Raw genomic sequence first — 20,710 nt, 5'->3', positions numbered from 1 at the left:
TTTACTATTGTACACCATCAAATAAAAATAACAAAAAAATATATATATATTTTTTATAGTGTCGAAGTGGTGTTGAAACTTGTACACTGTCAAACAAAACAAGTATAAAATTCAAATATGGAGTGGATGTGACTTTTTATATTTGAAAACCTAAACAACTCTTTATTTTAATTTTTTAAAAAAAGAAAATAGATTGAAACTTTTTTTTTAAAAGTTAAAACTCTTTAAAATAACGAATATAAGATAAATAAGAAATCCCTTTCAACAAGGAATCCAAGCATCAAAATTTTGGTTTGAGGAACATATGCGGCCAAATATTTTGAGTTTTTTTCAAACTTCAACATTTTCCCTTGGAAAGGTTACTTAAAACACTTTACAAGGAATATAAACCAACGCTTAACACAGATTGCAATAACAATTTTGTAAAAATCTACCACTATATATAACCATTCCTTCTTCATATTATCATAAAATTACAAATTAACAAACATAACAAAGGGTAAAAAAGGGCAGAAAGTATATGATGCTTCATGAAGCAATTAGAGGGAAATCCAATAATATGATCCTCTATCTTTCCTCAGTAATTCATGCAATGCTATCTAAGAAAATATTTTTGAGTAAAACTAGAAAGTTTATCATCAAAAGTTCCCCAAACATTATAGATGTCACAATTGAAGTTTTTTGTTAAACTTATGAAGAGATTTTTGATAAGGAACGTAGACTGTCGATAATAGAGTCAATTAAAGCATGCGAGGTGCTAGTAGCTGCAAACTTGAGATGTTTAGGTGCTTCAGCTCTATCAAAATAAAGTGCACCAGGAACCAATTTTTCTTTTGGTTGTAAAGCCAACCAAATAATTGTGTCTGCACCTTCCTCACTTGTTCTAAGCTTTGTTGACAAACTGAATCATATGTAGAGCAAAATAATTAATACAACTTTACACATATGAATATTGCCTATATGGATAAAAGAAAAATTATATCCAGAGGATAAGTTCCTTACTTTCTATTGAAATCTGGCATGCTATTTGCGACACCAGGGGTCTCAGCCCAACCTGGGTGCATCGAGTAGAATCCAATCCCTTTGTTTTTGTAAATTTCAGCCCATTTTTCAGTAAGAGCCACCTTTTTTCATATTAAAAAAAAAAAAATCATTTATAAATCATGATTTACTAATAACATCGTCTCATATGCGTGCTAATTTGTCTAAGGGTAATATCAGATATATATATATATATATATATATAATTTCAAATCCTAGGTAAAGAAAAATGTCTTGGTAAAGTTACATTCTAAGGATCCAGATACACTACCAGGAATAACTGATTTTAGTTTTATAAATGAAATTATTAACAGTATAAATTTGAGACTTATTCCCATCCAAGAACACAAAAACTGATTTGTGCAGAGGGATTTATCATTTTTCTTTCTCTCTTTTTTTTTTTTTTTTTTTTTTTTTAAAGATTTGTACTGGGGTATACTCTGAACTACTTAACACCCTTCATGGCATAATACTGAAGGAATTTTTTATTTTTGCACTTTTTTAATAACGTATTCTAACCATATCCAAGCCAAACAGAACCTATAAACAAGCGATAATATCAATACTATCGACCGGCATATGAAAAGAATATCAATACGATAGAAGATGTATATAAAAAGCACAGATAAATCTCATATCTAAGGTTCCAGGTGTACTACATGGCTAACTATGTCTAAATCTATGCCCATTTATACAATTGACCAGCTCTATCAACCTGATGCACACTGCATGCTAAGTTACTTTAGAAGACATTAATATGAAAGTGAAGGTTGTGATTTCTTGTTAGCTCCATCGAATAGCATATTTTCAGACTTGGTTTGTCAAAACTGCTCTATATTTTTCACCCAATTTTAACAAATAAACATCATAAATAGTCATAAAACACAAAAGCATGCAAAGCCAGATATCTGTTTTCAGATCACCAAACCTGAATTCTCTTGTTTCGAGCATACTGATCCAGCCCATTAAAGTTGTCATCGCTATACTGCATTAGAAAAATTTATTTTTGAGAATTCCAAAACCTGCATCAGCAAATGTAGCTAACAAAAATTTCCCAAAAGCTAGGCCACCTGAAGATCTTTGGTCAAGGGTGCTGTGTACATTCCACCAGAAGAAACTGTAATAACCCTTGCATCAGGTGCAGCTTTCTCCAGCAATGGCAGCATAGATTCTGTCATAGAAAAAGTACCTAATACATTTACAGCAAAGTTCATCTCAAACCTGAAATTTAAAAATTATTAGGAGGGTAATGCAGCAAATTTTATAAATAGGTGAAGAATTTATATTGAATCAAATTTAGTTGTGGCCACAGGTAACCAGAGACACACCCTTCTGAGGTTGTAACTCGATTATTCTCCAGCAAGCCAGCATTGTTAACCTAATGACAGCAGATTTCATTTGTATTAGATTCTTCAACAATTTTGCAGGAAGCTAAAGAAAAAAGCAGTTTAAAAGACATGGCGTTATTTCTATATTGGGATGGTTTGATAATCTTGTAGGAGATATTCAAAGAATATTTACCAATATATGAACAGGCACATCCTTTGAAGAAAATCTGGATGCGAATGACTTGATATCACTAACAGACGAAAGATCACAGACCTGCAAGCTAAAATTCAAGATCAAGCACGAGCTCATAGAGATTTTGGTAAGTCAGCATCTTGTATCCATCAAAGAATTTGAACAACCTTTGTGAATTTTTAATCAACTATGCTCTTTAAAATACAAAATAAACTAATAAGTAAAAGCAATCAACAAGGTACCTCTAAATGCACATTCTTGTTGCCTGTTGAAGACTGAATTTTAGATAATGCAGCTTCTCCCCTCTCCTGATTTCGACACACCATATAGACAGTTGCCCCACTGATAATGATTAAAAATTATTTATTAAAAACTGAAGCCAAAAAAAATCAATTTTCTTTGTTGTATACCAAAAAACATCAAGTTCAATAGTATAAATTTAAAACAACAGCTAAAGCAAGAAGAGCACCGTGACGCAAGGCCCTCCGCTGTTGCATAACCAATGCCAGAATTTGCTCCGGTTACTAAGCAATTTTTCCCTTCAATTCTTATTTCCATATCCTCCGACTTGAATTTTTTTGCATGCTCACTGGGATGTATATATATATATATATATTTTAATATAAATTATCTAGGGAATCATCATCAACAAAAAGGAGCAACACGTAGAAACAATGAAAGAAAAAAAGAAAAAAACCACCTTCATAAATACAAGTTTTTACAAAAATATCAGATTTTCAACTCTAAATGATTCAGTACACAAATAAATGAATATACAAACATAAAAATTTTCGATTCAATTTATTTCTAACAGTAAAGATTTCTGAACATCGAATGAGGCAAGCTAATAACAATTTTGATGTTTAATTTCAAACCCAAATCGAAAAATTAAAAATTAAACCAAACCCATCTACTTACTCAGAAACACAATCCCGAATATTGATAATAAAAAATAAAAACCCTTTTTTGCAATTAAAAAAAATGTTAGATTGATTGAAAGTTAGTTCGTCTGTATCAACATATCCAAGTTCGAAGAGCTTCGGTTTCCAATAACAGTTCAAAAACAATATTAGTAATTTTTTTTTTTTCTTCACAAATATAAGAAGAAGTTAAAAGGTAGCAAAGGAAATGAAATGGGTATTACATGAAAGCAGATTTGGTGAAGTTGAGGTAGCCATAGACACCGAAAGATGTTGCTCTCCATGCCTATTATAAGTGGAAAAACAAAATCATACTACATACCCAGAAACAGAAAGGTAGCAATAAAATACAGTAGAAAATGCTTTGCAGAAAAATAATAATATAATAGAAAATCCCTTTAAAAAAAAAAAAAAAAAGTACCTTGAGAAGGAACATTATGAGTGCGCTTACGGAAGATGAGTGAATTTGGACTTTGAGTGTAAACTTCCCCATCGCTTTGGCTTTACAGTTGGGAAGCTGTGGATTTTTCAAAATTAGTATTTTATTTTTCTTTCTTTTTATTATTTTACTATTTGAAATTTAGTTATGTTGGCGGTTGGCAATTTGTCCACGTAGCAGAAGACAAATTTTCAGATCAAACAAAAAAATTTGTATCAAAGAGAGGATTATGTTTTTTGTTTTAAAATTATTCTTTAATATTAAAAATAAATATAAGCAGGGTGTTTCAATTTTCTTGATTTTGATTTTTCGGGATTATTTGATAATTTTATTATACTTTAACCAAACTTTTTTTTTTTTTTTGAAGAGTGAATTACATACAAATCTAATTTAGTTTAATTTTTCCCCATTTATTGTTGAATATTAATTTTTTCAAAATTGTTTACAAGATCATCCGTTTTTATATTTTGTTGCAATTTCATTTATTTTGTATACATTTCTTTCCTTTTTTTTTTCTTTTTTTTTTTAAATTTTCGCAGTTAAATAGTCATTTTTACATAAATACAATAGATTAAGGTATAGCTTTTTTTATTGGAGAATAAATGAGACGAGAGTAAGCACCTTTTATTTATTTATTTATTTTATTTTTTTCCCCCCCTTCAATTCAAGAGTATAAGAACCTCAAAATTGGTAAAGGCAAAAAACAGATTATATGTCACATTTATAAACATGACGAATGGATGCCCAAATTTCCTATAGAAATAAAATAATGTGGACCATCACTAATAGTGAGTGACAACGAAATTGTGAATAATTTCTCATCTATCTTTGGTGTATTTTTTGTTTCCAATTGATTTCTTAATATCTTTTTTTTAACATTTATCTAGAAAAAAAAATGACAGAGAAAATGGATATGAAAATAGGAACACCATTCGAAAAGAACAGGCTCTACTCTTGCAGTAGAACAATCTTGTTTCCATACGGTCAAAGAAAAAGCTTACAGTGAGAAAGTCTGATTACACATTTATTACCATTTAACAAATGTACATATCCAACTTTACTCTGCATCTCATATTCATATCCAACTTTTTACTTAGCATCTAAAGGCCCTTTGTGTAAAAACCTCTATTACATACATTTACATCCTAATTGAACATATACACTAGTGGTAAAAAAAAAAAATTAAAAAAAAAAGGAAAAAAAAATCAATATCAAAAGAATTGATATATTAGATATGTTTCAAAATTTGACTAGTTTTAGGAAACTGTTACCCAGCAGCCTCTTAAAAGTTTCCGTCCTAATCTCCATTAGCGCTTCCAATCTGATATTTCCTGCACAAGGAAGCAAAGTTAAATCCAAATGCAGATACAGAAAGTGAGCATTAAGTAGCAGCTGCAGCATAACTAAACTAAAATTTCAGAAATTGCTTCACAATAACGTCGGATTTAGATCTCCCCCCCCCAAAAAAAAAAAAAAAAAAAAAAAAAAACCCTTGTAAATGCCTAACACTGTTTATAAACAGAATGTGAAGCAACAAGCCCAAGCAAGATTTATTCTATACATAAACTATGTTTCCCATCTCTAAAATTATGAAGGGAAAGTTTATTTTGTTCTTTATTAGAGTAGTGAAACTGAACAGAAACGAACCAGATCTTTAATTCAAGTCATAGAAAGGTACTCACCTGTTCCAATAATAAGCGGTTCATCCCAACTTCAATGGTCATATCTGTTACAATTTCGTTATTCTCAATCTCTGCATCTGTGAAAGTCAGAGCCTTTTGTAGCCTCCTAGGAGAAAACACCTCGACCTCAGCCATGTATGTGGCAGTCACAGGTCGATGATCAGAGAATTTAAGTTCAGCCCTCCGATATTTCAGCAGCCTCATTCCTTTACCATATGAAAGAACACGGTCGCACCTGAGAACGACAATGCAACACTACACAGTATAGTAAATTTCGTAACAGGAAATAAATGCTCGAATGCAATAGAATAAATGCTGCCAAGTTCCAACTATTACAAACATAAAGTGAGAATCCAAACATTCTTTCTAATATGTTGTTACGTATTCAATATGTCTACTCTTTATTAGCAATTCACATCTGAAATAACAAAGGGGAATGCCCAGAGTACATTTCCCCAATTTATTAAAGAGTTGATGCAATGAAAGAGCAGGGAATCAACAACAACAAAGTGTAAGGCCAAGGTCTTAAAACAGGAAGTAGTTAAATTTGAAAAGCAATATTTTAGTTTGCAAGACAACAAAAATTATAATATTTACTTTATCATTATATCATAGCAAAATTAATGGTCGTGGTTTTATATGTATTTGTATATAACAGAGAAAGTTGACATAAAAACCTTATTATTGAACAAGCACACTGGTGAAGCAATTGGGACATTTGATGATTAATGCAAAACATATGTCTTCTGAAGAAGGAAATATTTTGCACAGTAGATTACAAAATCATACCCTCATCAGGATGTGAAAGGATTTGAAACTTTCTAGTGACTTTCCGACTAGTGGACTATGAAAACTTGGCAAGTTTATCGACCATGAGCAAAAATCATTATGCACCCTGAGTTAAGTGCTTTAAATTTATTACTTGTTAAATAATTGCATAAAAAACATACACACGAATCTGAAACAGCATTTGACAAGATTAAGAAATGGTGGAAATAAATTCATATGAAAGGTTCATTTTATACGAATCCAAATAGCATTCCAATATGAGAGTATAATGCATTGAACTTGATAAGCAAACTAGAAAAGTCAAGAAACTCAAACAACATACCATGCTGGGGTACGCCTCCCTGCTCTTGGATCATCTCCATAATACTTGTCTGAATTAAGCTCATATTTATAGGTTGGAGGAAATTTTAAAGTGCCCTCAGACCATCCATCAAAAGCACGACCTTTTTTTAGCTCTCGTACAAGCTGTCAGAAATAATAATCTTTAATAGCTAATTTGGTATAGTATTTTCTTAAATTTACTTCAAAATTTCTTAAATATTGGATCAAAACCGAAAATGTATCACAAAGAATGCTATAGACGTGTAGCAATCTAATCCATCAGACCATGTCGGCTCCACATGATCTGAAGGAAATGCAGCACCAGAAATGAAAAATGGAAGTTCTTCCATGCACTTCCTTAGAAAATGCAAAGTGCACCTGATCCATCTCCTGCAGTTTGGACCATTCCTTCTTTGAGATAAGTTCTCGTGTGTTCTCATATGACATGTTGAGACGATAATTCAGATCACCGTACCAGATAATTCTTCTGCATAGAATAAAATATTATTTACTAACCAAATTTTTTGAAAGAGATACGTAACTCCTAATGTATATTAGAAATTTGAAGACTTAGAAGTTATAATTCTTACATACATGTAAAAAATGTTAAGAGATACTAGCAGCTATCTCATAAGCATGCTATCTTATTTCAAATACCTACATTTTCTCCATCATATTTCAAGACTCAAGAGTAGGGATACACTGAGAACCAAAATAACCAGAAAAGGTACATAAAATAATAATAGCTGCAGAGAAACAACGAAAAAAAAAAAAAAATTGCATATAGACAGAAAAACGTGTTTAAAAGAGAAGCAGCAGATGCAATTGATTCCTAGTTTTTATAATGAAGTGACATGTACTCACTCATGGTCATGGATGCTTTTGGGAAGCCCGATACCAGAAAATGAATGGAAGTGAGTCCTCCGAAGTATTTCTTTCACATCTGAATTCCTTTTAAGTTCATCTCCATGTTTTTCACCTGCTGTCAGGTGAGTGCATATAAAACAAAACAGCGTCTGATATATAGACATGCTGACCGATATTGATCCCTGAAAAATTGAAATGTCTTAAAACCAGATAATGCTTAAGGCATTTCAAAAGTTAAAATCTATAAATAATATTCAGTATGGTTTTTAAGTTATCATCAATTCCAAAAGATTAAAATGCTGAAATGGCCCCAACTATTTATGTATTTCAAGCAATAATAAACACACTTATACGCCCCCATCATGTGTAGCCACTCCAATACTTCAGTGAGACAAAGTGGGCCTTACACATGAAGAGCAGTTAACTACTAGGATAGCAGGATTTGAGCACAAGACCAAACATACAACCAAACTCTTTTACCACCATAGTAAACTACCATCAATCCCTAAAACCTATACTTTTAGGAAGCAGATCCAACAGAACTACAATTTACCATAATAAAGAATATTAGGAATTAGTTTCTAGATGCAGAATCAGAACACCACACATATAGTGCAAGGACCAAGCATTTAACTACTTTAAACAATATCTGCTTTCTCAGGATTTGATGTAATCTTTACAGTATATAAAGACAAAACTCCAAAGTAAGACTTTTGTCAGTACATGAATGCATACAGTTACATTTACATAACTATGAGGCCCTCTGATAAATTTAAACAAGAAGATTTGAAGTATGATAATAATAATTTTGTTGCAATAAAAAGATGAGATCAGCCGAAAAGAGGAAAAGAAAACTAACCTTGTTACCAATGTAGCCCATGACGCCAACACCCACGGTAGACACGTTTAGATTCTGAATATGTCTACGCAAGCTCCTACGAACCCATATAGTGACAAAAATACCAACCATCTGCTTGCTTACTATCCTTACAAACGATGATCTTCTTTTCCGCTTCATGATAGCTTCAAGGTCAATTTCAGCAAGCAAGGCTATATCTGATGGCACATTGTTCAAGGTTGACTTGAAAGAACTATTTGTTTTAAATGACTTGGACACCTTGAAAGATTTAATTGAATTAAAAGATCTTGGCCTCTCCAATATATGCTGTGATAGCAAGTTTAATGGAGGCTCCGGCCAGCTTAAACCAATTCTTTCAGTACCACTAAGCATTTTGGTTAATTTGACAGTTTGCTGAGCACCTGATTCTTCTGTATTTATCTCCCTCTTCCACATGCAATTTAATCTATCTAACCTCCTTGTAGAAGAAAATTGCCTCTGAAAATTCTGTTCTACTGGCATGCTTGTATTATCACATTCATTACAGTTTGAAATTCCAGTAATTAAGTTCCCATGTTCACATGCGACTATTCTGTCCTTGCTTTCATCGAAGTCTATTTCATCATTCAATGGATGGACTTCCTCACCGATATCATGGAGTTCCTCACCCACATCACTATCACTTTCAAGCATCTCCTCTTCTATGTCTGGCACATCATGAGAGGGCTTATATCTTGATGGAGAAGGAGGATCACTGAAGGATTTAATCTTGAATCCTCTAGGTCGAACCCTATTAAGTGCTTCACGGATAATACTTTCCCACTTACTAACTGGGCGGCTATCTTCAGCACCAAAAATATTCCCAGCATTTAACGGCACAATCTCCTGAAGACTGTAAATGCAAAGCATTTTTCAGTCCTCTAAGATGGACTCTTGAATATGAACAGCAGATTAAAAAACTAAGAGACTGCTTATAGATGATATATTAATAAAAGAATGAAAAGATAGATATCATATTTTGATACAAAAAAAATAAATCAATAAATTTAAGTATCATACAAAAGTATGAAATGTAAGAAAACCTGCTTCAAGCATCTATAGAAATTTCAAAATTTATCTTAACAAGTAATCAACATATGTCAATGCAAGCAGGAGAAAAAAATATAAAAAAGCAGCTTATCATGCCTAAATATGATAAGAAATTCTGAAGAAAGAACCACTTACCCTAGTACATAAATGTCAGCCGGCTCATTTATATCTAGCCAATCATCAATATCTAAGTCGTCAGGTGGAATCTTTCCTCCAACATTCCATGTCCCAACGCATACTCTAGGATCACAACAGATTGTACAAATAGAAAGTATTCACTAACAGAATCTGGCTGACCAATGCTCTTATTCTCAAATTATTACCAGTGGAGATAGGCATTATGCGTGTATTACAAAAAGAATGAGAGGGGATCATACCTGAGCTCCTTTGTGTTTATGTACTGTGCCCTAAAAGTTTCTGATTTTCGTCTTCGCATCCTCGGAAGAGCATCTGATTTATATTGAACAAAAAAGTGAGCAAATAATTACAAGAATTAGTGAAAACAAAAAATTGGAACTTCGTCCACACAAAATCAAGAAAAGAACAATTGGGTTCAATGCGTGAAAAATAATTTGCATCATCGAACTTGGAAAAGCTTGTTATCCCTAAAAACGGAATCTTTGGCTGATACAAAATGATATGAATTACTAAATATACTACGTTTTCATGTAATGAGAACTCTCACCAAAGATGTATCTAACTTCTAATATTCGCATCCAATAGAATGAAACGAGCTAGGATCAAAACAGACATTACCAAAAAGCATCAAACATAAAACAAAAAACAATCATAGTTTCCAAGTTCTCCAACCAGAAAAAATCAAAACAAATTTTATTCCACTTGCACCCAACTCAACAATCACTTATTGCTGCCTTCATTCATGCTTAATATAAATAGTTGTATAGCTTGGACAAATTGAAGTACAGGATTAATAATACCAAGCACTCTTCCCTATACCATGAAAATACTACATCAAAATGGGCATTAAAATTGGAATTTGGTGAGATGCAACTGAAACATTACCATTAGGATCAACCCAAGCATCATCTTCTACAACTTCATCTCTAAACCGTGATTTCCTTCCCGATTGAGCAAATTCTGCAGAGACCACAACATAGTTAGAGTCAAACCTCAAAAGGGCATTCCAGAAAAAAAATATATATATATATATATATTCCCACAATCGATAAACCCCATAAAAACTCAAAAAGTTTCCAATAAATCAGCACATAGTCATGTACATTATCAAATATACCTACAACAATGAGCAAATTATAAAATTCCAATTCTATCCCCGCAAAAGGAAAAAGAAAACGAAAAATTGAGAAGTAATGGAGAATGACGAATGAAAAGCCAGACCCTCTGTATCTGAATCAGCATCATCTGCTTCGTCTTCGTCGTCGGTGTCAGCACTGTAATCTGAGTCCTTGGCACTAATATTGAACCATTTGCGCATCACCGCTCTGGGCCAGAAGAGCTGTATGAACGAGCAATCCAAACAACACAGTTCAGCCCAACTCCGCTGCAAATTTATCTCATTTTCCAAAAATTAACCAAAAAAATCCCAAAAAAAAAAAAAAGAATTGGGAGACTAGAGAGAGAAAAACCCAAGAAGTTAGGGAGAGAGGAGAAAAGAAATATCTACCTCAGGACTGTACTTGGAGCTTCGCTTCATCTGAAAAAGCAAAAGATATTGAGAAGAAGAAAACACAACACACACACAAATACAGCCACCGAAACTGGAAGATTGAAGAACAACCAGTGTAAAACCCTATTTAAGTGTTTTAGAGAGAGAAAGAAAGATAGCGAGAGAGAGAGAGAGAGAGAGAGAGAGAGAGAGAGAGAGAGAGAATTCGGTGAAGAAGAAGAAGAAGAAGAAGACCGCAGGCACCGAAATAACGGTTATGGCTTTGTCTGCGAACGCCTTTTAGACTTTTTTTAAAAAAATAATAATAATAATAATAAATAATTTAAATTATTCAAAATAAAGAATCCATTTTTGACCGAACCCGGTTCAGTGTTTATTGGCCAGCAGCCGGACGGTTGGTGATGACTTGTCGACTGGACCCACTGATTTTACATTTTGTGGGTCCGCCTATTTTATTTTTTTTCTTCTGCTCTGTGGCGCCCTTGAATTTTTTATGGAATGGGATTTTTTTTTTTTTTCTATCTTTTCTTGGAAATTTCTCGACGATTTTGACAATTAATTTTGTAAATAAAAGTTGTTACAACAGTTTGAAGGTCTTGGAGCTATCCATTCCAAACAAACATTGATAAAAAGTTAAAAATTAAAAATTAAAAACAAAAAAGGTTAAAGTTTGGATAAGTATCATTATTATTTTTTTCTTTTGTGATTAAATTATATGCAATTTTATGTGGCACTATGATATTGTTTGGTGCTTTATCTTTTTGAAAATATCTTAGAGGTCTTATAATCTTAGAGATTGAATCGAGTTAAATATTTTATTGAAAAAAATATATAACTAAAAAATGTGTCCAATTTATATGCATAAATTTAGTATTGTTTTTAACATTTTACAAAAATAATGAGAGTGTTCTATAAACCAAAATATCTAATAAAGTTTCTTTAACAAATCATCTTGAATCATTCAATGAAACACATCCAACAATGCACATAAGATAAAAAGTTAGTGATAATTTCATTTTTTTTATTATCATATTTATTTTATCCTTAGGGTATATAAATTTGATTATATATTTTCATGTAGAAAATTAAGTATCACTAGTAAAAGAGTTTTATAATTTTCTTATTTGTATAAACAATAACAAATATTAAGATATGATATTAGTGATTAAAATCTTTTTTTTTTTTTTTTTTGGGTAATCGTTGAGGATGAAATATTTGATTTTAAAATATTTACAGGAAATAATAACAGTGGTTTTGTTACTTAGCCGCCTATACGTTTTAACTTAGCTTATGAATAAGTTTGCCTATAAGTTTTGCTAATCATATTTTTTTACAACATTCAACATTTTCACTAATAATATTTGAGAAAGTTATTTTTAAAACTCAATTATTATTCTAGAAGATAATAATGAGGTCGGTGAATGCAAAGCCAAGAGGATTAAGCACAAGTTAACATCAATTTTTTTCTTCGTGGCAAAAGCACAAAATTAACATCAATGAATAGAGAAAATATTGCAATTTGCAAGTTGGGAATTTCTATAATCGATAACAAGTGTCAAGATTAGATGTATGTCATCATATAAAAGTGTAGAAAGACAATAAAACAGACAATACCACTTGATGCTATTGTTTGTACTATTATTTCCCAACATTACTTATCTTCCTTATGTTCCAAAACAATAATTTCATGATGCAAAGTGCATATTTTATGAAACACATACATGAAATGGGAATCCAATTTTGTTTTCTCTTTGATAAATAAAACTAATTTGTATAAATTCTAAAAGTGTTGTTGTTCCTAACAAATTATTTATAATATGCCAACTATATTTTTGTTTTTTTTCAAATGAAGGTCTATTATTGGGTTTGTGTTACATTAGCTAACAAAAAGGAATTATATATTAAATAGGAACTATAACTTTCTACTATTATGCATTAAAATTATTAATTCTTTTGTACAAGTTATAGATCTTCATCATATATAATCGTCAAATTTGACTTCATTACATATATAAAGTCAAGAATGATAAATCATGATTATTTAAAAAAGTAAAAAAAAAGTAAAAAACACAATGATAAATCATTATTGACTAAGTTGCTTAAATCAAATTGAAGTTGAATTTAATTAAAAAATTGCCAGCTAAAAGGTTTTTTTCCGTCTTTTTTTTTTTTTTTTTTTTTATGAAGACGACCAATTCATCTATATAAAAAATACAGAAAGTCTACTTTCTTTTTTTCTTTCTGGAAAAAAAGTCATGTATTTGAATTAAATATTCCTAACACATAATTTGAACAGTGGGTTACATAACAAATTGAAAAAAATTATGATTAACATGCATAACCTTCTGCATTTAGCCGACATATAAATATATATCTATATATATAATAAGTTACATATTATTGAGATAGATTGATTTTTTTTTCTTTGAAAATATAATGTATTTGACTTTTATATATCCTAACATTTAAGTTTGGCCACCTTCACCGCCCCCTGATAAATTATAAAGGTTTTTTTTTTCCCAAACAATGAACTAAAGTATTATAGAGTTATCCAAATAAACTTTATATAGCTTTGTTGGGAGTTGAACTATTTAATGGTTTAGATAAAGTAGGCTAACCCCACCAATCCACATTTTGTGGCTAAACTTCTTTCAAATTATACTAAATTTCTCATTGAGATTTCGACCACTTTGTTGTTTCCCAAGTGGTCGGAAAATTTCTGTTAAACTTGTGAAAAGTAGCAAGGAGGAAATTCAATGAAAAAGGAAAGACTACAAATTAGTGAAACTGAAAAAAGGAAAATCATGTAAAAATAGTGAGATCAAAGTGGGGAAAAATGGATATATATATATATATATATATATATGAATTAAAAAAAAAAAGGCAATAAAGAGATTAAACCGTGTGGATCCACACAAGGACTAATGTGGCAGATGGAAATGAAACATACCTCATTCAATGTGTATGATGATGACATATGAATATGATACATATGGACCCCATCATTTTCTTTTCCATCTCTTCTTTAATTTTCACATAAACTTTATATGCATCATCTTCCATGTGGATGGGAAGAATATAGAACACGTCCAACAGAAAAAGGGGAAAAAAAAAGAGAAAATTGATAGGAAACAAACATACCCTAAGAAAACGAGAGAGAAGAAAAAAAAAATAATAATGTAGCACTACTTTTGTCCTCTCTTTTGTCTTGAAGGTAGAAAATCAATTGGGATCTAATTGTATACCAAATCCAGTAAGTGCTAGCTAGCTTATATAAATTAATGTAGCTGCAAAAAGTTTCATTTTGTTTCATTTAAACTTTTGGATTTGTTCTTTCAATTTCCATTCATCATCCAGTTTTAATAGAAAAGTTTAAGTAATTTTTGTATTAATATTTCAAACAATAATGAATACTGAAAAATGTAATTACGTCTAATTTAAATTTTCGTAAATTAAACGTGAGTGAAGTTGCAGTCAATAGTAATAGTTCAAATAATTTTTGTTAGGTTTTAAAGTCTAATATCATTTAAATACAACTTTCTAACAGTCCCTGTTAATCACTTACTTTTTGGTTTTTACAAATTAAAAACACTTATGAACCAAAATTTAAAAAATTAAAAAAAATGTATATGTTTAATATATATATATATATGTGTGTGTGTGTGTGTGTATTAGTAAAATACATAGACAAATAAAAAGGGACATATATATGGTTGTTGTTATATTTTTGTTATCATTCACTGAATCATACGAATAAATAAATTTGTGAACCAAACAAACTTTCGTATATTCGAATAAGTCTATAATTTTCAAAAAAAATCATTAATTATTCCATTCAATCTTTTAGGCACACCCCACATGTAGAGGGGGTGCGCTATGTCTGGTCCTCGTGCACATGGCCTTTCATAATTAATCATATTATGTTGAAAATTATGATAATTAGATTATTCATACAATTTTCAATATTATAAGTTTTTACCAATAATTATTTTATCCTAAAAGGGAAAAAAATCTATAATATTCTTGAAAATGTTTAACTTTTTCCATTTAATATGTAGATGGGATCTATATATATGGATCCTACTAATATACTAGAAGAAAAAGTTGGTATTTTTGAAGTATTAAAAATTTGTTCCCAAAAGGATCACCAAAACCTCCTTAGATGCGTGATGCATATAAAAAGACAATTTCTTCTATGTATATTTTGCTATAGATGCAGCGTTTTGGATATTTTTCATGTGAAATTGAGCCTTGCAAGCAATCTGATTTTGATAAAATTGCCTGAAATTTTGGTTACTATCAATGTGGCTAATAATTCAAACTTTAAGTCACATCCATGGGACCAAAGTTAGAGTTGTTTTACACGAAACCATCAATTAAAAAAAAAAATGCGGTTCTCTTAGCAAAAAGAAAAAATAAAATAAATAAATAAATGCAATTTATAAATATATTTGAAGTATAAAGAGGGAACCTTCATGATTAAAAGAAATATTGCGACATACCAGGTTGCTACAAGCCTAAGAAACTGTCCCCGACATGCAAGTATTATTATTAAGAAAATCTTTTCCACCGCTTTTAATTTTGGCACAATTGCGAAAATTGTCTCAACTATTTATCACATAAGGCTGTCACTTATCTTTTTCGACCAAAACAAATTAATATAATACTAATAATAATAATTTATTTTTAAATTTTAATTTTTTGAATTTTCGGTGAGTAAAAAAGGATAATTACACATCTTTTGTTTGCTTCCTAAAGATATAACATCTTGTATCTAATGAAAAAAAGCTTGATAATTCTGGGACTAAAATTAGAATTGTGTGCACTATTAGCTCTTGTTCAGAGAATGGTGTCATACAAGACACCCCATATGTCTTTTTTTTATAATAAATAAATAATAAACGACCGGATGACATTTAAAATCCTTAAAAAATAAAATAAATAAGAAATTTTTTTAAAAAAATTGTATGTAAAATACTAAAAATTTAAAAGATAAAAATAAACTTCATATACAAATTCAAAAAAGCCACTGATAGATTTTCAAATCCCAATCAAACTTTGGCCTTTGAAGGAGATTTTTATAGTTTTATATAAGGATGCTTATATAATATATGTACAGAAAGAGAGAAATTATCACATCCAAAAAAGTCGAAATTTAACAAAATTCAGATAATTTTCCACAAAATTGATGATTACATGTAATTGCATAAAAAAAATAACCACATCCAAATTTTATAAAATCCAAAAATTCGTATAAGAAAAAAAAATTATATATATATATATATATATCTTAGATGCTTAGCATTTAGGTATGTCACAAATTTCCGATACGTAAACTGATAAAAACAAACAACAACATGGAAAACTATGGTATTTTTATTTATAATGTAATAATAATTAATTAAAAGGATCGATGCAAGCACGCACTTGTATGGAAGAAAAACTATATTATCTCCTCCACCAAAAAAAAATATATCTACCAGATCATGTATGTAAAGTGATGCAAACAAGTGGAAGATGAACTAGCCAAGCTTTCTAATTAATTATTATTTATATCAGACAATTTTTTTCGATGCAACTGAGGAAAATAATAGACCAGAAGAGTTATTAAAGACCCTCTCCCTAGAAAAAAAAAAAATTAAAAAATTTAAAAGAAAAAAAAATTTAAAAGAAAAAAATATTATAAAACAATTTAATACCAAAACATTAAAAAAAGAAAAAAAAAAGTTATGCCAAAATAGATGAATACCAGCCACACAAAACTTGTAATATATACATACATATGTATTTATGATATTCAAACCACAAGTTTCTAGTTTTCCCATTGTAAACATTTATATATATATATATATGTACTGTACTACATGTGACAGTGAAGTGAGTCATAATATAAGATCTGGAAACAGAAGAAAATTATGCACAGAGAGAGAGAGAGAGAGAGAGAGAGCCATCATGAGAATGGAAATTTGAAAAAGATTTTTAGAGAAGATGATCAAAGTACCTTTTTGGTCGAGTCCCAGTTGATCAATTCAGAGTAATAGCTGCTAGTCCTTGAAGTTGTTGTACATATAAAATATATATATGGAAGATCTTCCTTGTAAGATTTTCTATTTGTGGTACTATAGGAATAGGAATTATAAAGGAGAAGACTGAGAGACAGAGAGAAAGAGAGAGAGAGAGAGCCATCATGAGAATGGAAATTTGAAAAAGAATTTTAGAGAAGATGATCAAAGTACCTTTTTGGTCGAGTCCCAGTTGATCAATTCAGAGTAATAGCTGCTAGTCCTTGAAGTTGTTGTACATATATAATATATATATATATATATATGGAAGATCTTCCTTGTAAGATTTTCTATTTGTGGTACTATAGGAATAGGAATTATAAAGGAGAAGACTGAGAGAGAGAGAGAGAGTCAGAGAGAAAGGAGCTTGCCTAATTATTTTTCTTCCTCTTCTTCTTCTGAATCTGAGACACAGAAGAGAAAGGTGGCTTTTGTTGGCTCTTTATAGCAGTTCAAAAAGAGACCATTTTGTCTCTTTACCCCCCCCATTTGATCTCCTTCAATGTCTTTCTTCCACGTGGTCTGTTTACGGTGTCAATTCCTCACCTATCAATTTCCGTTTTTATTTTATGTGTTTACTTCCTATACCTATCATCATTCCCTATTTGTTTCGGTGCATTTTTTGTTATATATTTTTCTTCTGAGATGCAGATATATATATATATATATATATATATATTTTTCAATGGGGGACACCCTTAAGCTTTGACGTTGGGTAAAAAAAATTATAGACAGTACAATTAATGGTTACAAATAAATTGTGGATTTCTATGTAATTTATTGTTATTGATTAACCAAAACATAAAGTCCTGAAGCAGAAAAAATTTTAAAAAGGAAATGTATTATATATCTATATAGTCCACAAATGATGTTTTATAAAAAATCGTTGTTACAAAGTTGACAATTTTTTTCAAAAACTATCCTATTTTGCAAATGTTTACACATAAAAAATACGAATAATGCAAATCTCCATATAGAATATCACTATACCTATATGTAAATTATATAAATTAGCAAAGAATTTTTTAACATTTTAAATCATAAAACAAAACTCAAAAATTTCTTTTGTAAAATAATGATCGATGAAGTTAATATTAAAGTTTTTTAATTTCAATTTCTCTTCTTATATGTATAGTGGAATTTACCATTTTTGTTAATAATATCTATTTTAATTTCGCGTACGAATTTCTCTCTCACTTTATATAATATATATTGGATTCATCAATAAATCACATTAATATATACTAGTTTAAGATTGTAAACAAAATGTAGCCAAACAATTTCTTTTTTTAGTTTTTTGGTTCATTTCTTCTTCTTTTTTTTTTTTTTTTTTTTTTTTTTTTTGGGGTGGGGGGGGGGGGTGATATGGAGCAAGGAGATAAACCGTTGTGAATTTTGAGTTTCATTATGATATTTATAGAAGGTCCCGCTTTCAAGGCATTTCATCTGCATAAATCCAGTCTAGTATATGTAATATATATGTATTACAGCCTAATTAATGAGTTATAATTAGCTATACTTAAGCTGATTATAAGCATAATTAATTAAGAATTCACTGGATAGATAAGATCTTACGTACCCATAAGCCATCCTACACAAGTAGGTGGAACAAAGTTACAAAACAGGGAAAAATAAAAAATAAAAAAGAGTATATATTGTCTCTATGTATGTGTTTTTTGGGGTCCAACCACTAAATTATATATTGGACAGAAATCACTGAATTTTCCTATTCTAACCTCGTGAAAATCGTGTTTCAACCAATCCTTAATTAAAGTTATTAAAAAAAAAAAAAGATAAGTTATTTTTAAAAAAAAGAAAAAAGAAAAAAAAAAGAAAAAAAGATAACCTTTTCGGAAGCCATTTGCTTAGAGAAATTAAAAAACCAAAAAGGTTAACCTTTTTGGAAGCCATTTGTTAATGATTCTGCAAAGACTAATGAAAAGTGGGAATGTATTAAAATAGGATTAAGGCCCACTAATCGGAAATAAAGTTATAATTTTATATATATTTTGTTGAATAAAGAGTGGTGGTGACTAATAATTTTGCTTAAATCATTATTAACATAACATTCTCTCTCTTTGAGGGACCGAGAGATAGGAGTTCATTAATTAATTATAATTTTTTTCCACAAATATGAAGTTATTGTTTTACCCAATTGGGGTGATTTTAATAGTATTAGTGCACGAGTAGAATTATCAATTTTTTTCCATTTGTCGATTAGTGCACTAATATTGTTAATTCTAAAGCAAGTTCTCTGATTTCAGATTATCTTAAATATGTACGTACGTATATCATCAAATTATTACCACGTTAATTAGGTCGTAAAAAGAGTTCGGCTTTTGACTATATATATATATATATATATATGTACAATAACTTTATAAAGTATGAATATATATATATATATATATATATATATAATATGTGTGTGTGTGTGTGTGTGTGTGTTTTTAAGTTATTTACTGTGTGTGTGTTTTTTTAAGTTATTTACTGATCTTTTGGGATAAGTTAGTGGTGAAATTACTACATTCTCAAATAAAGATTTCAATTCAAATCTCCACTCCAATGTCAAAAAAAGAAAACAAAAAATAATTACTGAAGGACTGCAAAAAATGTGCGCTAGTTGAAATTCATATCCACATGTATGATTTTGGTAAAGTTTATAATAATATTCAAAAATAAAGGTTTAATGATAATTTAAAACTCAAACAAAAAATGATCATTTTAAGCTCAAACTATGACACATATTGTGTACTTTGCCTTCCCAGTCCATAAAAGTTTTCACATTGCCTTTCAAATTATTATATTTTTTACTGTTTTAGTTCAATCATGCATCTTTTCTTTTTTTTACATTGCCTTTCATCTTTTTTTATTTTATTTTAAAATTCATATAAATTTTGTTTAGAAACCAAAAAAAAATTAATAAAATAAAATAGTTAATTGTTTCATAACTTTTATATGTATTAAAGGTAAGAGGTTTCAAATTATGAATTTTTGCAAGGTAAAATAGTGACTTTGTCTCTAGAATAAACTGAATAGGCATATATTAGACTCAAATTATATGGACCGTTGTAAGAAAAAGTAATATTAGCTAACATAATTAATGAACTCTACTGTATTTATGGATGTTTTCATAATTCAATATTTAAGGGAAATTTTTTACTATCTTTATATTAATTAATTTGCTTTTGTGCTGTTAAACACAGCTACTTCACGCTTTCATGAGAAAATGAAAGGGAAAAAAAAAAATGTATAAGAAGTAATGAGTGTGGTACAGTGTGACTTCCATCATATCTTATAATTAAACTACTACTTATACTGCCTTTTTGGTTAATATTGATTATAAAAACAAAATAAAATATTAGTTAAGAAGTTAATTAATTGCAGTGGAGGTGGCTGCTTCATCTATATATAGCGTGAAACACAAGTACTAATCCAAGTGACCATCACTAATTACAATATTAAATACACGAAAAACAAAAATAAAATAATT

General features: G+C 29.9%; 2 protein-coding genes across 12 annotated transcripts; both read right to left on the bottom strand.

The window, feature by feature from the left end:
• Nucleotides 1-418: 418 nt before the first annotated feature.
• LOC107421591 (uncharacterized) lies at nucleotides 419-4,048 on the bottom strand. The gene is made up of 10 exons (XM_016030858.4): nucleotides 3,904-4,048; nucleotides 3,707-3,768; nucleotides 3,032-3,151; nucleotides 2,805-2,904; nucleotides 2,563-2,643; nucleotides 2,370-2,419; nucleotides 2,112-2,262; nucleotides 1,970-2,026; nucleotides 1,003-1,124; nucleotides 419-901 (listed from the first exon to the last, which is right to left on the bottom strand). Exons 1-10 carry the CDS (start codon nucleotides 3,973-3,975, stop codon nucleotides 691-693), a joined length of 1,026 nt encoding a protein of 341 aa, XP_015886344.3. The 5' UTR covers nucleotides 3,976-4,048; the 3' UTR covers nucleotides 419-690.
• Nucleotides 4,049-4,856: 808 nt separating this feature from the next.
• LOC107421605 (type IV inositol polyphosphate 5-phosphatase 3) lies at nucleotides 4,857-17,636 on the bottom strand. Of its 11 annotated transcripts, none has more exons than XM_048475456.2 (13): nucleotides 17,392-17,636; nucleotides 17,157-17,304; nucleotides 11,153-11,182; nucleotides 10,867-11,029; nucleotides 10,531-10,605; nucleotides 9,885-9,957; nucleotides 9,643-9,747; nucleotides 8,440-9,310; nucleotides 7,578-7,762; nucleotides 7,092-7,200; nucleotides 6,715-6,857; nucleotides 5,604-5,838; nucleotides 4,857-5,252 (listed from the first exon to the last, which is right to left on the bottom strand). In XM_048475456.2, the coding sequence occupies exons 3-13, from the start codon at nucleotides 11,180-11,182 to the stop codon at nucleotides 5,229-5,231; spliced, it is 2,013 nt and encodes a 670-aa protein (XP_048331413.2). In that variant the 5' UTR covers nucleotides 17,157-17,304; nucleotides 17,392-17,636; the 3' UTR covers nucleotides 4,857-5,228. The 11 variants fall into 11 exon arrangements, 10 of the variants coding, with proteins under 10 accessions (XP_048331413.2, XP_048331414.2, XP_048331415.2 ...); XM_048475457.2 differs by having other exon boundaries at nucleotides 17,157-17,274; XM_048475458.2 differs by having other exon boundaries at nucleotides 17,157-17,205.
• Between the last annotated feature and the right edge of the window lie 3,074 nt (nucleotides 17,637-20,710).

Source organism: Ziziphus jujuba, chromosome 5 (genome assembly GCF_031755915.1).
Source record: "Ziziphus jujuba cultivar Dongzao chromosome 5, ASM3175591v1".
In the NCBI taxonomy this organism is placed as follows: Eukaryota; Viridiplantae; Streptophyta; class Magnoliopsida; order Rosales; family Rhamnaceae; genus Ziziphus; species Ziziphus jujuba.
Note: the sequence above shows the minus strand (reverse complement) of the source record. Positions and strands in the feature narration are given on the sequence as shown.

Bases quoted from the DNA above. Each gene is read 5' to 3' on its own strand.
- LOC107421591 (XM_016030858.4), bottom strand. From the start codon at position 3,975: ATGGGGAAGTTTACACTCAAAGTCCAAATTCACTCATCTTCCGTAAGC. The intron at 2,644-2,804 runs GTACCTTGTTGA...TTTAGCTTGCAG, and splicing joins ACAAGAATGTGCATTTAGAG to GTCTGTGATCTTTCGTCTGT. The intron at 2,027-2,111 runs GTGGCCTAGCTT...TTTCTAATGCAG, and splicing joins CCTTGACCAAAGATCTTCAG to TATAGCGATGACAACTTTAA.
- LOC107421605 (XM_048475456.2), bottom strand. From the start codon at position 11,182: ATGAAGCGAAGCTCCAAGTACAGTCCTGAG. The intron at 7,201-7,577 runs GTGAGTACATGT...TATTCTATGCAG, and splicing joins AAAAGCATCCATGACCATGA to AAGAATTATCTGGTACGGTG. The intron at 6,858-7,091 runs GTGCACTTTGCA...TATTTCTGACAG, and splicing joins AACTGCAGGAGATGGATCAG to CTTGTACGAGAGCTAAAAAA.